The sequence below is a fragment of the Mus caroli genome, unplaced genomic scaffold (assembly GCF_978045245.1).
Source record: "Mus caroli unplaced genomic scaffold, Mus_caroli_1 scaffold_18, whole genome shotgun sequence".
NCBI classification, from domain to species: domain Eukaryota; kingdom Metazoa; phylum Chordata; class Mammalia; order Rodentia; family Muridae; genus Mus; species Mus caroli.
The window spans coordinates 23,001,230-23,018,504 of record NW_028227273.1 but is presented as its reverse complement, the minus strand read 5'-3'; the positions used below and the strand labels follow the sequence as shown (position 1 = coordinate 23,018,504).

The 17,275-nt window shown below is 46.9% G+C and overlaps 1 protein-coding gene across 1 annotated transcript in view; it reads right to left on the bottom strand.

Moving 5' to 3' along the window:
* Positions 1–17,275, bottom strand: part of Alk (ALK receptor tyrosine kinase) — a 735,816-nt gene that overhangs the window by 75,988 nt on the left and 642,553 nt on the right. The window contains exons 10-11 of the mRNA XM_021185679.3: positions 4,965–5,059; positions 4,526–4,654 (exon numbers count right to left, since the gene is read on the bottom strand). Of these exons, the coding sequence (XP_021041338.1) occupies positions 4,526–4,654; positions 4,965–5,059 (224 nt within the window). The remainder of the gene's footprint in view (positions 1–4,525; positions 4,655–4,964; positions 5,060–17,275) is intronic.

The following is a 17,275-nucleotide window of genomic DNA, read 5'->3' as shown; positions in this document are numbered from 1 at the left end:
CCCCATCAAATGAAAAGGTTATGAAAGAGGGGCTGGGCCTTGGGAAGACTTCCTTCCAACAATGCTGTCATCCCTAAAAGGGCGTGCTTGGAGCATAATGGCTCTAGCTACAAATTCTATTAACTCTGATAGTTGTTCTGAGTGAATGATAATGCATTTAGAAGAAATAGACCCAATCAATTTATAGGAAATGCATAGAACTTTCTCATTGGGGTTGGCGTCTGTTCTTGAGTCGTAGGGGCATGTGTGGAAATGGACAGCCTGTCACCGTGACTTCTGGGCACATTAGCTCAGCCATGGCTTAATTGGAGAGAAGGCCTAAGGAAAACAATGGCTCCCTTAGTCCACATTGTTTCAGCCCCTGGAATCATGGAGCTGGGGATGGGAAAGGGGCTGGAATGCTTTAAACTTGAGTGTGTGTGTATGTGTACATACATGTGAATGTGCAGATGTGTGTGTACATATGCATGTGCACATGTGTGTGCATGCATGTGCACATGTGTGTGCATGCATGTGCACATGTGTGTGCATGAGTGTGGAAGCCAGAGGTAAACCTTTCATCTTGTTTCTTGCAATGGTCTCTAATTTGCCTGGAGCTCACTGATTTGATGGGGCTGGCTGGTCAGATCACCCCAGTATTTGCCTAGTGCTAGGGTTACCAAGCATGCCTAGCTTTTTAAAATGTGGTTCTGGAGATTGCGTTAAAATCATGTCCTCATGATTTTGTGGCTTTACTGAGCCACCTCCCCAGTCCCTCAAACCTTGACTTCTTTGAAACAGCAGGATATCTGTTGCTATCTGTTCACCGGAGCCTCTCCCACAAGAGCCATTCCTATGTGTTTACTGGCATGCAGAGGCCACGCAAAGGCCCTGTGAGGTTCAACAACCCTAGGACCATAGTTAATGTGGATCGACCAGGACAGAACATGGAGGTTCTGACTACTAGTCTAGAGTTCTTTTCAGGATATATAAATATATATTATACATAAGACATAGTTGCATCTATCTATCTATCTCACTATTATGTGTACCTGTGCACATGTGTGTACGTGTGTGTATGTATGTATATATGTATGTATGTATGCATATACACCCGTGCTTGTGGGCAGATCAGAAGTTAACTTTCTAGAGTTGATTCTCTTCTTCCATCTCGGGTTCCAGGGATCAAACTGAGGTCATCATGTTTGCACAGGAAGTATTTTTTCCATCTGAATCATCTTACAGGCTTCTACACAATTCTGTTTCCCTCCCTCTTTGCTCAAGATGCATACTTGGAATTGGTAAGTAAAGCCATTGTAATCCCCCCCCCCACCCCAGGACTCCAAAATTGTGGCATTGGGTTTCATTGGGTCTTGCCTGTGCCTCATGTGAGCTCATAGCAGAGGGAAGGCAAGGACAGGGCCTGGAGTTTTCAAATCCTCAACTAGACCTCTTAGGGAGGGAGTGCAGCAAGGCCTGATCCACCTGCTCAGCTGCAGCAACATCTGTTACCAGGGACAGAGACAGACATTGAGGTGGGGACAAAGATAGGGAGGTGGAGAGAATTAGGGATGGAGGGAGGGGTTGGGGAGAGAAGAGGGCTGACTCTGTAGCCCTAATTGCATTAGCCCAACCATTTGGTTAGCGTAATTGCATGTGCAAAGCTGACAAACGCAATTTCCCAGGACTTAATACTCACCCCATTTTCTCCTCCAGCTTCTTCATCCGATTAGCTAAAGTGACTCAGAGGCTTCCGAGAAGCACAAGCTGGTCAGGCGTTTCCCTGCCCCTAGGCTGGAGGCTCCCCACCTCGGCTGCTCAGTCTCCCAGAGTGAGCCTGGCTGGCTGGCCGGAGGGGACACACAGGAGCTTGGGGGAACACTGACAGTGATAGTTTTCTCAGGACCTGGCTTCACAGGGCTTTGTGTGTTCCATGGCTTCTTTGCTGACTGCCTGGAGGAGAGCTGAGATGCCACCCCCACCTCTGTTCCAACTCAGTGCAAACTGACAGCACTGAACTTTGGAGAGAAAATCTTATTATCTTGTCTCCCTCATTCTTTGTCAGAAGGTTTGGGAGCTGACTATTTACTACTCAGGCAGGGGTTCTTAGCTGTGTCTGTCCCCTTACCTCCTCTTCACACAGCACTTCTCCCTGATTGGAGATCTCTTTACCAGCAGTGGCCGGCTGAGCTGGTGAAAGGACTACATACAGACTTTGGGTTCACATCCTGGCCCCACTGGCTAGCAGCCATGTCCTCAGGGTCCGGCCCTTCATTCTATCTTTCTTCTCCCTTCAATAGGAGTAAAAGTCACTACCCCAGGATGAGGCTAAGTTAACTAGTGAAAAAGCCTAGCTCATTGACAGGCATTGTCTGATTTCCACTCCCTGTCCTTTCCTCCCTCCCTTCCCTTATTCCACTCCTCTTTTCTTTTCTTCTCTCTTTCCCCTCTGTTCTCCTCTTTGCCTCCCCTTCTTTCCAGGGACTTGTGAGACGTGTCTGTGAATAGTGGCCTCCTTAGCAGAAATCTTGCCCTCCATAGAGATACCCTGTGTCCCCCAATACACAGTTAGAGGGCTTGACACTGAGATGGGACAAGGGGACCCAAATCATGGTGGATAAATATCTCCGGCAATGGAGCACATGAAGGGAGGGTTGTGGAAGCTGAGGCCCCTTTCTTTCTCCCTAAGCAGCTCCTGATGTCGTGCTGGGTTCTTGGAAAAACAATGGCTCCTTATTCAGTGTCATAGAGCAGTCCCAGGGAGCCTCAAGGCCACTCTTAGACATCTTAAGTTCAATATCCTCTTTTCCCCTTTGACATGGAGCCAGTTGCCTACCTCGGTCTGAAGTGATGCTACCCAGTAGAACAGCCTGGTGTTTTAGCTGGGGTCTGCTTCCAGTTCTGTTTGGAGATGGTGGGGAGTCATAGCCCTTCCCCAGTTCCCATGATTTCATTTGTCAGGAGTGGCCAATGGGCCCTTACTGATGATCCTTTCTGGGACAGTGGGAGTTAGATGGCAACGAACCCAGACTCAGGCAGGGTGGACCACCGCTCCCTAAATGTTGATTGGTTGTAGCATTGTGGCTGTTGACATTGGAGAACCGGGGCTCTCAGGCTTCCAGATGCTCACCAATCAATCAGTAGATGTTTCTGGAGTCCCTGCTGGTGGTGAGGCCAGGGTTGGGGATGCCTCCATGTTTACTTAGCACAGAATGAAAAGGGAAGTGTGCCTACATTTATGGATTTGTAAGTTGTGCAATTTTGTCATAGGGCAGTAAACACAGGTGAATCCCCTGGGGGTGAGGGGTAGGAGCGATTGACTGGGTAACAGGGAAGGTCCTCACTCAGGCTATGAGCTGCAGGCTATGTATTTCCATGAATTGTGCAGCTGTTAAGATATAGAGTTCTTTAGGCTAGGTTCTCAGCTAGGCTCTGGGAGAGTTGGAAGGTTTGAGGGAGTGCTTTAAAGGTGAGGGGAGAGAGGGAAGGAGACACACCCCCTTTCATCAGCTTGGTAGCTGGTCAGATTAGGCAGGAATCAGGAATTGGAGAGAGGCAATTCAAGCAGTTTTTGTCTTTTCCCCCCCAAACTAAGCAAAAACTAAAATTTAGCTAATGAGCTGAGAGCTCACAAATTTGGTGTCAAAGCTACAAGCCTCTAATTATTTTGTACTTTGCATGGGACCAGGAGTCCACCTTGTAAGTAGAAACTACAGACTTAGCATCTATAGGCTGTTATTTTAATCAAGATGTATAAAACAAGATGTGGTGGACTATATGTTATTCCTGTTCTCATGTGAGAAGTGCCAGTCACTCATGGACCAGAGCCCCCAGGGCATCTGGGAACCTCAGGGGCTCTTGGGTAGGGCCTAGGAACTAAGACCTCTGATGCATGTGGTGTGTGTGTGTGTGTGTGTGTGTGTGTGTGTGTGTGTGTGTGTGCATGCAGAGGCCAGAGGTTGATGTCAGATGTCTTCTTTGACAACTCTACCTTATATGTTGATACAAGGATTCTTACTTTATCTAGAGTTCACCCACTCAGTAAGACCAGCTGCCCACCAAGCTACTGGGATTCTCCCTATCTCTAACTCCTCAATGCTAGGATTATAGGTATGTGCTACTGTGATGGGCTGGTTATATGGATACTTGGGATTTGAACTGGGGACTGGAGCTTACATGTCAAGCGCCTTACAGAATGAGCCATCTTCATTGTCCCTAAAAGGTGAAGGTCAGGGTGGGGCCAAACTCATCATCTTCCTGCCTCCACCTCTATTATATTTGCCTATTCATAGACATCTTAACAAGTAGCTGTAGCTTGAACCCCACATTATGTGTTGGAGCTCTCCAGTAGTTTCTGTCGCTTAAGTGATGAGAGACCCACACAGCTTCTTTAGAGTCCTATAACAAAGACAGTGATGCCTCTTCTGGAGACCAACCATTTTCTTTTAACCACAGTGCCCATCCCGACCACAACACCATTCTTCTGCCTTCCACAGCAAGAAATGATGCTCTTTAAATGTGTCAGCTGTGACAGGGTAACCCTTACCTGTAGGGTCGAAGATGGGAGTTGGTCCTGATATGTTTGCCCAGGATTTTGACTCCTTGTTTGGGTTTTTCTCAAACAGATTTCTAGATTTGGGTACTGAATTCAGGGACATTTTCTCCTCTCCACTGACTAGAATAGAAAAGATTTAGAGATGAGTTAGGGTGGAGTCAGTTTTAGGGAAAGAGATGAGGTTACACTGAGGAAGGTAGGAGAGGCAAGATGGTTGAGATTGGGGGTCTAGAGGTGAAACCGTGGGTCACTGAGATTGGGAGTCTAGAGGTGAAACTGTGGGTCACTGAGATTGGGGGTCTAGAGGTGAGACCATAGGTCACTGAGATTGGGGGACTAGAGGTAAGACTATAAGTCACTGAGATTGGGGGACTAGAGGTGAGACCATGGGTCACTGGGTTAAGGGAAAACAGTGCCAGGGCCAACTCACTGGTGAGGTAGCAGTCGAGGCTGATGGAAATGTTGTCAAATCCCACGGTTGCCCTGGATCCTGGACCCCACCATGTGACTATCTGCAGCCAGAACCTGTACGATGTTAAGAAGAAGAATGTGTGTTAGGAACCACTAGGGTAAGTCAAGTCCCAGGATTCAAGGCACACGTGTGCTGACCTATTGTACAGAAATTCAGTCTGATCATCCCTACCTAATCCCAGTTAGAGGGCAGGGATCAACCTTTCTTTTTTTCTTTTTTTTTTAATGTTTGTTTTTTTTATTGGGTATTTATTTCATTTACATTTCCAATGCTATCCCAAAAGTACCCCACACCCTCCCATACCCACTCCCCCACCCACCCACTCTCACCTCTTGTCCCTGGTGTTCCCCTGTACTGAGGCATATAAGGTCTGCATGACCAATGGGCCTCTCTTTCCACTGATGGCCGACCAGGCCATCTTCTGGGTATCAACCTTTCTCAATCCCCACTGCTCCATCACAGAGCGCATCCCTTTAGAAGGGATGCACCATCCCAGCTATGGCAGACATGAGGCCTTTAAAGCTGGTTTGGATATTTGACTTTTGCTTTCTGGGCATGCATGGTGGATAGAAATGAGTGAGCTTGGCATTCTGCTCATGTTCACCTATGGGTGGGCTGAAGCCACTATTTAAACGTTAAAGTGCTTTTGTATGATACCAGTGGCTGGAGAGAACCTCTCAATGTCTCTGTTGCTTCAAGTCACTGGGCTTCTTCTGTGGTTCTGTTCCATTAGCTGGCAACTCAAGGGTTACTCTCTTGCCCAACAGAAGTATCAAGCATCCTGAGTCTTGTCCGGTATCAGTTACTATTTTCCAATTGGTTGTGAAATATTAGATGATAGACAGTTTTCCTCAGGAGAGCTTGTAATCAAACCACAGTGGGTCGTAAAGTATGGCTAGTAACTCACTGCGATTATATTTCTTTCCAGCCTTTTCATGGCTTAGAGGGCCAGGTCTTCTGACTACAGTCAGAGAAAGCTTTAGACTGAGATAAACAGAAAGATGCCTCAGACTCATTTGTTTCCTGGTTTGTTTTCTTGGGAAATCTCCTTCCTGGAAGGCTGTCATCAGTCAACCATCCCCTTCTGCGATAAAGTGACTGTGTCCCGAGAGCCCTAAAGACTCTTTCCCCACATTTCAGAAAGTCGATCCGGAATGACCTGAAGAATAGTGTGCAGCCTCTGGTGTGGATGTTGAAATAATAAGAGGGGGAAGCCATGGCTGTCAATCATTGAATGGATGCAGCTCATGCGGTTATATAGCCACACATCAGGATGCTAATCTATAATAAAAAAGAATGGACCAGGAGACATGCTGTAAAATAGATGCCTCTCAAAAGCATTATGCAAAGTTAAAGAAGGCAGACAGTAAGTTAAAGACCTCATATTGAGTGATTCTCTGTATAGGAATCATCGAGAATAGGCAAATCTGTAGAGACAGAGAGCAGATTAGTGCTTGCCTGGGGCTAGCTGTGGAACAATATTGACTGCTAACTAGCGTGAAGCCTCATTTTGGGGTGATGGAAATGTTCTAAAACTGGGTTGTAGTACTCTTTGTAGATTCTAGAAACTTGCTGAAAGTCAGTGACTTGCACACTTAAAAATGGGTAAATGTTATGGCATGTAAATTATAGCTTGCTAAAGCTGTTGGGAAATAAGGAGGGAAAGGGAGAGATAGAGAAAGAGGGAGAGAGGGATAAGACACAGACATGCAGGAGAGAAAGACCTCTCTATCTCTCTCCCTATATACGTATGTATGTATGTATGTATGTATGTATGTATGTATGTATGTATTTACTTACATACACACACACACACAGAGAGAGGGAGAGAGAGAGAGAGAGAGAGAGAGAGAGAGAGAGAGAGAGAGAGAGAGAGAGAGAGAGAGAGAGAACATGTAGGCTGACAAAATTGTAGGCCAGGGCCAGGGTAGGTACTGGACAAGAAGGCAGAGCAGAGACAGAAGGCAGAGGTAGAAGAGACACACAGGAAGAAGTGTGAAGGGGAAAGGCCTTTTGTTTCTCTGGACCTCAGCTCAGCAAGGGAGTGAAATTTCCCTGTATGTTCAAACCAGGCCACATATAGCCATGGCCCAACACAAAATCATAAGCTTATTTACAACCTCATGAGATTCTTTCAAGACAATTATTTTTTTGTAACGCAATCACGCCTTTCTTTAGTGTGAACCTTGCAGATGCCTATGTCCCGTTCTGATGAGACAAGGCTGGAACTTGCCTGCACCGTGAATCACAACTGGGTGGAAGCCCCCACCATGACTGAGCAGGTAACCCTGGTCAGCACTTAGAAGGGGTAGATGATGGCTTAGTTCTTTCTGGCTGGAGGACAGTTATTGCTCCACTGGAGAAAAGCCTTGAAATGGGAAGTGAACTCTTATCTGAACAATGTGTTTGTGACCAATTATTCTCAACTACTCTACTCCCCACACAGGCCTGTGCCTCCGTCTGTCTTGTGAAATCTGGTCATATCTAACCCTTTCAGTGTAAGGGCCACAATTAGAAGGCCCGGATGCTTTCATTCTAAAGAGGAAATGACTGAGGCCATGTTTAACTACACAGTGAGTTTGAGGCCACATGGCTACATGAGAACCTGTCTCAAAAGAACAAAATAAAACAAAATATCCCAAATCAAGCCAAACCAAACAACAACAGCAACAAAACAACAACAACTAATAATAATAATAATAATAATAATAATAAAAATAATAAATATATTACTATAAGTCTACTCAAAGTGACTAGAAAGAATCATGTTCTTTGGTGGGGAATGTGAGATATCCTACACTGCAGAGGGCGTTGATCCCATAGCAACACACACTCTCATTCTCCTCCCTGGGTCATCCATCACCCACACGCTGAGGAGCCAGGCCACATGTTCATTTCGGTGCTAAGCTACATCATCAGCACCCCTTCTTGGAGAATGTCGGGTGCAAGGAGATACATGGCCTATGGAGCAGGGGGAGGGACAAGCTCTCCAGCGTTCCCTCCAGAGACCCCGGTGGAAACCTGCAGTCACCTCACCTGGTCTGGGTTTCCTGCTTTCATCCTTCATGACTGAGAAGCTACAGGGTTCCCTGATAGCCACTGCCAGGCCTCTTAGCACAGATGGGATGGTGTAAGATGGGGCTGCAATGCTTTTTAAGTACAAGAGTCTCTAAAGCATTCTGTGAGTGGATGGCAATGGAAGCTGATGTTTGAAAGCATTTAACGGACAGCTTTAATGGAATTTAATTTAATGGGGAAGCTGTCCATATTTTGTAACGGGCACTCGGGACAGGTAGGGATGTCTCAATCAGATGGCACCAGGAACACATGGGAGGCTGCCCTGGTTCACTCTGGGGCCAGAGACTCAGGTAAGGGGACAGGTGGGACAAGTGTAGATGAGGGCCAGACAGAGGTGACAGGTATGGACAGGACAGAGGTGGAGTGGAGGCAATGGGGGAACAGAGTCTGGAGCGGCAGGTGAAGGGGCATGCATGACATACTGGGGGTTATTCCAGAAGTTCATCTTCTGTGAGGGAACTGGCCAAGAGATGAGGTGAAGACTAGGCCAGCTGTGATTTAGGCTTCTCTGCTTTGGATGCTGCCTGGTTGTGTGTCTCTAGCAAAACCAAAGAGCAGAGGCTCTGGAAGCCCCTCTATGCTAGAGACAAGCAAGACTTCCTCCTGGCTCTGAGTCCTTCTGGTTCAATTACGCTTATAGAGTCACTTTCCCAAAGATACAGACACCAGGCCATTCCTCAGAGTTTATTTCTAGGACCTTAGGTCCTGCACATACTCTTGAGTACAGGTAGAACGTTCTAGGACTGATGGGAAGCAAGGCCATATTGCTAACAGGACAACAGACTGACAATCACACAGGTTACCTCTGTGGCCCAACCCCAACACTTTTACGCTGGATGGGGAGGGAAGCGGTGTCTCCTTGGCTAGAAGAGCCTTCCTCTTCCCGAGTGGGATATCTGGTGAAGGAGAAGGCAGAGTGAGCACTTGGGGCCTCCCCTCTCTTTGGCTTTGTGGTAACTGCCAGATTTGCTCGGTTCTTTCTGTTTCTTCAAAGTAGATTTTCGATTTGCAGGAGTCGATGCTGGTCTCACTTTATTTTTTTCTTGCCTAAACCACACTTGGCTAGAGGTCTTGACTCACGCCTGCTTTTGCATAAGAATGCATCCACCTTTCCATCTTGTGCAAGCTTTATAGACAACCTGTTGAAACGTAGCTCAGGAGGATTCTGGGAGGTGAGCATTTGGGCCACCGGCCAGGCCAGGTTTCCAGGAGGCAGCTTTGGAAGTGGGTGCTTCCTGTCCTCATGGAGCAGATCTTTGCAGAGGACATGGGGATGCTGCTCACGCACAGCTCAGAAAAAAACGCACCATCTCGCTCAGGCAACAGACTGTTAATGGGCAGTGAATATGAGGCCTTCTTCGCAATCCTCCCAGCCTCGGGGATTGACAAACCTAATTAAGTTCACTTAATGATTCTAAGTAGCTGACAAAAAGGTGTGCGTCTGAATGTGGACTGAGGGAATAACAAGGCTTTGGTGAGAGGGAAAGGATGCGGGTGGTGTAAGAGGCATTTGATGGATGGGCACCCCGGCTCACATTCCTTCCCTGGTCATTTAGTAGGATCCAACAAAGAGGGGGAGGGGGACCCATTTTCACAGCTGGGGCTTGTCTGGGACCTGGCTGCTTAGGATAGAGCTGGCAGATGCTGCCGAGAGAGAGAACCACTCTCTCTCTCTCTCTCTCTCTCTCTCTCTCTCTCTCTCTCTCTCTCTCTCTCGTTTCTTATTGCGCAGTTGATTTGTTCAGGAAAAGTCTTCTGAAATGGACTGTCGCAAGGCTGGGGTCGTGGCATGCATTTCTATTAGAATAACGTCTTCGATGAAAAAGCCCCGCCACATCCACGCCATTATCTGCATAATTGACTTCAGTTACCCGCGGCGGAGGAGGGGCTGGACTGGGGCGGGGGGGGGGGAGCAGCTTTGAATTCCCAGGACCCACCCTGATTGCATCTGACTGGGCAGTGGCTGGACATGTATGTATTCATACGCTGCGACTCTTGGTGATGGTGAATACACCATGTTGAAGGTCAGGCTAAATTGGGAATGTTTCTGCAGCCACAAGCCCAACTCTCGGAGGTAATTTACTACCTCAAGACTTGCTTTCTCCTCTCGGCATAACACCGAGAGAAGAGTCAATACGGAGTCTCTAGGGCTGCCAAGGGTCAGAGAGTTCTCTCTTGCGCAACCAGGCTGGTTGTGGTGAGGGAGCCTTCTGGAAAGAAGGAAACACATCTTCAGATAAACTGCATGGAGAATTATAGAAACCCTTTCACATCCACAGGCCAAGGCTTCCAATCGCCGGTTTCCCCCTTCGTTAATTTTGATTTTCTTTGGTGTGGCGTGTGCATCTCTGTGTGTGTATGTGGAGGCCAGAGGAAGACATCAGGCATTCTGTCTACCTCTCTTCCTTGAGAAAGAGTCTCTTGCTGAACCTAGATTTAGGCTGAGGCCACCAAGCTCCAGTGACTCTCTGGACTCATCTGTCCTTCCTAGTGCTGGGTTACTGGTGTACACCAGCAAGTTCAACACTTTGCATGGGTACTGGAGACTCAAACTTAGGTCCTCATGGGAGTACAGCAAATGTTCTGAGCCACTGAGCCATCTCCCCACCCCTGAGCATTGGCTTTCTGTGTTTTTTGTTTGTTTGTTTTTTGAAATGACACTGAAGGGTTCTTGGGAAGGAGAAACTAGAGATGTCAGCCAGGGAGAAGACAAACTTCACTAAGTTCTTTCTATGCCATCTTTCCCCTCATTCTGTGTCATATCTGTCGCATGCTGGCATGGGAAGCAGGTGTAAAGGAGAGAGCGAAGGGAAGAGGACCTTGATTTATGGAGCTCCGGACCAACAGAGGAGGCAGCAGTAGATAAAATGCTTGGTCCATAGGCTAAGTACTGGGTGGGAAGAGAGTATAGAAGGGAGTTAAGGGGAGAGAGATGAAGGTAGAGAAGAAGAGTGGGAAGGGAAGGAGGAGGAGAAGGAGAGAAAGAGAAAGAAAATGAGAATATCCTTACCCACTTAAACATATCCCCACCCTAACTTGCTCACTCGCTCACACACAGAGGCATGCATGCAAGAATCCACTAAAGGAGATGAAGAATGTCTGAGATATCTAGGGAGCATCATTTGTCTTGGCCAGGTACCCACTAGGAAAAAGCAGGCCTCTCATTTCCCAGGCTATGCTTTCTGCCATCTGTTGTAGAACCACCCATCTCACTGAATCTCATGTAGTGTCATACATACTTTTCAACAAGTCTGTAGTGTCTGTCATACACACTGTTCAACAAGCCCTTCACAACAACTGAGGCTGTGGAAAACTATCTCCCTTAGAAGGTACCAAGTCCATCCTTCTTAAAAACTGGGCTGTCCACTCCTATATCTTAGGACCTGCAGAGAGTCCCTACAAGGGGCTGTTTATGTGTGCCTTGAAGGGCAGAGATGGTACCAGATAAGGCAGCTTTCCAATAATGAAAGGCCCCAGGAAAAGGCTAGAGCTTCCTTCTTCCCTGAGAAGAGCATCTCTATGAAGGTGAACTGGAAGACACCGAATCTCAAACTACTGTTGTAGAGTAAGTCAGAGCTACAGACTTGGTGGGACCCTGGGCAAAGCACAAAGACTGAATAGGTACTATCTTAGCATTTTCATACTGCCTTTCTCCAGGATAAGAGCTTGTACTTCATTGCTTTTGCTTCATTTCTATTTTAATGATAAATCTGCGCTTCCTTGGACAGCGTGACAAATTATACATATCATCTTTTGCCTTGGAGCAAAGGTTGTCAGCCCATGTTATGAAACAGACAGGAGCATAGAGCATAGGCCTCGTCCTAGGAGTTTGGATATTGTGTAATTCACATTATTCAATGGCTATGGGACTTCTGACCTCTTCACAGCTAAAGTCTACTCAAGCCAGGGGACATGCTGGTTGTGGCTGGTGAGAGAAAACCCAAGGAAGACTTTCGAGAAATCTAGGAGAATGGCGGTGGAGCTATGGATAGCAGTATGGGAGTTGCCTTGTGATGTCATGAGGTGCCAATCAGGCAGCTGGCAATGTGGGTCCAGGACTCCTGTGGAAATGAAGATGTGTCAAACATTTGCCTGGAAGTGAAGATAGAAGTTATGCCAACGAGGCTCCTCCCAGAGGACAAAATATGTTTAGCTGGATTCTGCTTTACTCCAAATATTAGAGGCTCAATTATCCCTTAGATCCCAGACTTTGTGCCTAGAGGGAGAAGGGTTGAGAACAGAGCACTTCATTTTCACAGGCATTAGGGGTCGTGAAAAACACACACACATCTGTTGACTTGTAAACTGAACTGTAGATTTTACAAAACAAACAAACAAACAAACAAAAAAACAAAAAAAACTTGAGCAGATCTGAACATCCGCTATCAGAAAGGCGGTTCACTTAGTGCCACTTTGAACAACCGCCTCTTAAACGAGACACACAGGCCTGATCTGCCTCAGTGCTCTGTGCTCTTGATTGTGGAAACAGCAATCCAAAGCAACAGCTTGTCCCGAATGTCACAGTAAATCAGCATTAGAAATGGGATTTAAAGCCTCGGAATTACTAATCTACTCCTTGCTCCAATGATCTGAGATATTTTCCGAGAGAGGAACCAGGGCCAGATCCTCCCAGATTTATGAGGGTTTGATTTGTATATGTCAATGCCTGCGTGCACACAGCACGCTGAGCCACCAGCTCTATCTTCTCCCTTCTCAGAGATCAACTCCAAAGCTGCCCCTGAACAACTCTTGGAAGGCAGCAGAAGCTGAGGCCTCTGTTGTAATGTCTCTCCAAATTCCCTTTTCTGAGTTCTACTTTGTGGTTCTAATAATTTCACATTTGGTTTTCCCAAGGGCCTCCGCCAGACTCAAGACTCCAGTAAACCCAGTGGGCTTCATGGTCCTGTTACCTATACTCACAGCCCAAAGCACATGGCCTCATACCATTCCCTCTTGCTTAAGATGGCTACCCACAATCCTCTGACACAACCCAGAAACAGCAGAAACCATCCCTGTCTTTAGACCTTTGCTTACCCTGACGCTGTCTCTAGAATAAATGGCCCCATTCTCTAAGATCTGAATTTTTCTTGAGGGCTGACTTCTTAACTCATCTATCCCATTCAAGTTGCCTTGACTGCTTGGATCCTGGGAGATCTTTGGAGCCTGTGCAACGCTAGTGGGTTAGGCTGCCACACATGTATTCTCAGTGCCATCCAGATCCTGTAACTTAGCAAGAGGCTAGTCCTATGCATGGACAGAGCTGAATATACTATTGCTAACAATCTGACCGTCAGTAATACCTCTCCAGATACTTCTTGGTTCCCTATCTTACCCACAAGAGACTTGGATCTGTCATTTTAGTGTCAATGTCTTCCAAACACAGTTACATGCCAAAGTCATTTGGGGGAACTTCTCGAAGATAGCATTCCAAGTCTAAGATGTCTTCTCAGAGTGTCTCTCCACGGGTGGGATACATGGATCTTAGTGGCAGCTGGGGAGAGAGTTTTCTGGCTCATAGGAACCTTCAGCCGGATTTGTGGGCTGAAGCTTTTCTGGCAGTCTTGAGCCTTTTCAAAGTACTCTTTTCCTGCTTATTTCTTTTGTTTTTTTAGAAAAGAGAAAGTTTGGTGAAATTCCGGGGTGATTTCTACCAGAAAGTAAGAATTTGCTGCATCATAAAATTTTGGGAATGAAACATTCACACCTCAGAATAGATCCTGGAATTGATTTCAGCTTTGAATTATGGAGATTGTAGACATGCTGGCTGATCTGGGCCCAGAGCAGCTAATGAGGGAGTTGGGCTCTCAAATGACACTCTGATAAATGCCCGTAGAAGAGAGCTGCAGTGCTTGGCTGCCGCTTCTTCCTTCCTTCTCTTCTTTTTCTTCCTTCCTCCTCTTCTTTCTTCTTCCTCCTCTTCTTCCTTCTTCCTCTTCTTCTTCCTTCCTCCTCCTCTTCCTTCCTCCTCCTCTTCTTCATTCCTCTCTTCTTCCTTCTCCTCCTCTTCTTCTGCCTCCTCTTTTCCCTCCTCCTCCTCTTCTTTCCATTCCTCATTTTCCTCCTTCCCTCTTCCTCCTCTTTCCCCTCCTGCTCTCCTATCTCTCCTCCTCCCCCTCCTCTTTCCCTTCCCCTCCCTCTTTTCCTCCCCCTCATTTTTAATGCACTTCTATCTTATGTGGGCACACAGCTAGACTGCATTTCCCAGCATCCTTGAGGGATCTATTCTGAGGTGTGAATGTTTCATTCCCCAAATTTTATGATGCAGCAAATTCTAGTCAATAGAAAGTGAGAAGTAATAATACATAAAAATCTTCAAATGCCTCTCTGCATGCTCTCCCTACACTGCTAGCCAAATGCCAAGGATTCCAAGGCAGGCGTACAGGCCTGAGCCACAGAGTGGAAGGGGTGTGAGTTCTTGAACTCACCAGGCACACCCATGTTTGATTTTATCTGAGAAAGAAATGGATTTCATTTCTGGGAACTGAAGGGATACTGTTATTTCAGGTGTTGCTATCCCAATCAACAAACAGCAGTACTTCTAAGGTACCCAGGATTTGTTTAGTACACTTGACATAGGTGGGTTGGTGGCTAACCTGCTCATGGTGATGGATAGACTCTGCCCTTTGCTGGCTGCAGGAGACCATAGAACTCTTTTCCTTTAGCTGCAACCTTTACCTAACTACACACTCTGGCTACATTGTCGGCAACCTGGTGAGCCAGGCAGGGTACATTGAGGGAGAATAGTCTAATATGCTCAGGCAAAGATATGTCTGTTCTCATGCCTGTGTGCTGTACACAAGGCTCTGGGCTCATTATGGAAACTTGGGCCCTCCTTTTATTCTTTGATGTTACCTGTCTGCTGACTACAGGTCTATATCTTTGTCTGGATGATCAGTGTGGCTGTCTGGTTCCACCCAGGCCACATTTGGTTTGCTCCACCAGGTCAGTGTTTTGTTTTTTTTTTTTCGTTTTTTTTTTTTTTTTTTCTTTTTTTGCTTAGTCCTCGAGTGACTCTGCAGGTGTTGCCTGACCACCTTGTGGTTGACAACTGTTCTACAGGGCTTTCAGGTGGCTCAAACAGAGACTCTATAATATGGTTCTATAATAGCAGTTTTTTTCTGCAAGACAACAGTGCTGCCTATTATCCTGGAGATTCTAGAAGTCACTTCTTGACTCTGATAGCAGGCACTTGAAAGACATTGTATTCTGAGTTACAAAACTCCTTTGCTTCCTAGTTGTGTCTTTGCACAGATTGCCTCATGGCTTCTCTAGGATAAAACCAGAGCTTGAAGGCCCACAGTTTGGTAATGAGGGTAAGAAGGCACAAGCTCATGTCCACAAGAGGCACAGAACAAAGGTAGAAGAGACTCTTCCTGACAAGGGCCTCACCTTGAAGACAGCCCAGAAGGCCAGTGCTTCATCCCACATCTCTTGTGGGCTTCTGGAATGAAGGTGTGTGTGTGTGTGTGTGTGTGTGTGTGTGTGTGTGTGTGTGTGTGTGAAGTACCTGAGCTCTTTTGATAGAAGACTTGTTAGGCTCAGGGGCATAATTTATCCACCGTTTTCTCCTGGCTCACGGTGGTACTGTCTCAGGCTGAGGTTGACAACAGTGTACCTGAGGCTCCAGCTATTGCAGCGCTGACTCACTGTTGGGGGAGCTGAGTCCTTCCTGTTTCCCCTCGTGTTTCTTAAACTCATGGACTCACCTCAGGAGACACATGTGCGATAACCCTCTCTCACTTCTTCTCTAGAGTCTGTGGGGTTCTCTAGGCCGTCTCCATGTGTATCTTCTGACTAAAAGAGACCTCCTGCCTTTTTCTTCCTTAATGTGTGTGCCTCTGGGTCATTATTTAATCTCACTGGACCACAGTTTTGTTGTTGTTGTTTCTTTAATTTGAGACAGCCTCTTTGTGCCATGGTTGGCAGAGAGGAGACCCTGCAGAGTCCACAGAGAAATGCATGTTGGGAAGAACAGATGCAGTTTTATTCGACCCCATGCTTCTCTGGACTCTCAGACTCCCTCCTCCAGCACCCAGGCTCTGTCACGCAGCATCCTGTTTCCTGGTCGGGCCCTGTGAGATCACTTTCCTTGACAACTCCACTGTTCTAGAATATCTGTGGGAACACATCAGACAGCACTATATAGACAGCAAACACCAGTTGGATAATAAATACACAGTGCTTGGGTGATGATGAAGGCTGGTACCATTTCATCCTGGAAAGATTCACAGGAGAATGTCTGGCTAAGAAGGAGATGGAAATGGGACCTGTGGGCTCTTGGACTTCAGTCCTCTCATCTGAAAAGTGGATCCTTGTGGCCCAGTGTGTGGACTTGAGTCGACACCTTGTGCTGGGAAGGCACTGAGCCCCTGTGCAGAGCTGCACAGTGGGTATGGGTAAACAGTGAGGGGATGCAAGAACTTCCGATCCAGTCACAGTAGCCTGCCCAGCAGAGGGCAGCCAGTGCCGGCTTGTGTGGCTTTGCATGGAGACATCTCCTTCTACTCTGCATGTTTGTTTGCTGGGGTGGGTCTAGCCTGAAGGCAAAACCAAAATTTGAGGAAGGGGGAGGGCAGGCAGGAGAGAAGGGACACAGAGCTAGTCCCTCTGCTGTGTTCCCCTGGTGACCGAGGAGGTCTCTGTCTACCTGGTGTACAGTTTTAGGGGTAGGGTTTCCTCAGTGTCCTCCTGGTAATGAAGTTCATTCCCAGCTATCCAGAGGGAGAGTCATGAAACAGGCAGCTAAACGTCTTTAGTTCTTATGCCTTTGTTAGCTATGCTACATTCATATATTTATAATTAGATACCCCTGCCAGAATCTGCTCTTGGTTTTTGAGTGGAAGCAGATGATGTAAGGACAGCCAAAGACATTTCAGATTGATGGACTGCAAAGACCCAGGGAGGGAGGGGGAAGCCAGTTCCTCTTGGTGATTCTGGCCCTATTGGAGATGTGAGGTAAAGAAGACAGGCAGAGTAGCCTGGATGGAAAGTGTCTTCATCAGGAGGTAGTGGTAGGGATTAGGAAGACAGACAAGGTATCCTACGACACAGAGAAGAGGACTTCGTTTCTATTGCACTAATTGTTATGGCAATTTGTAACACAGCTCATCTAAGGTTTTTATGTGTGCGTGTGTGCATGTGTTGGTGTGAGTGTCTGTGTTGATCTTGATGTCTTTCTCAGCCATTTTCCA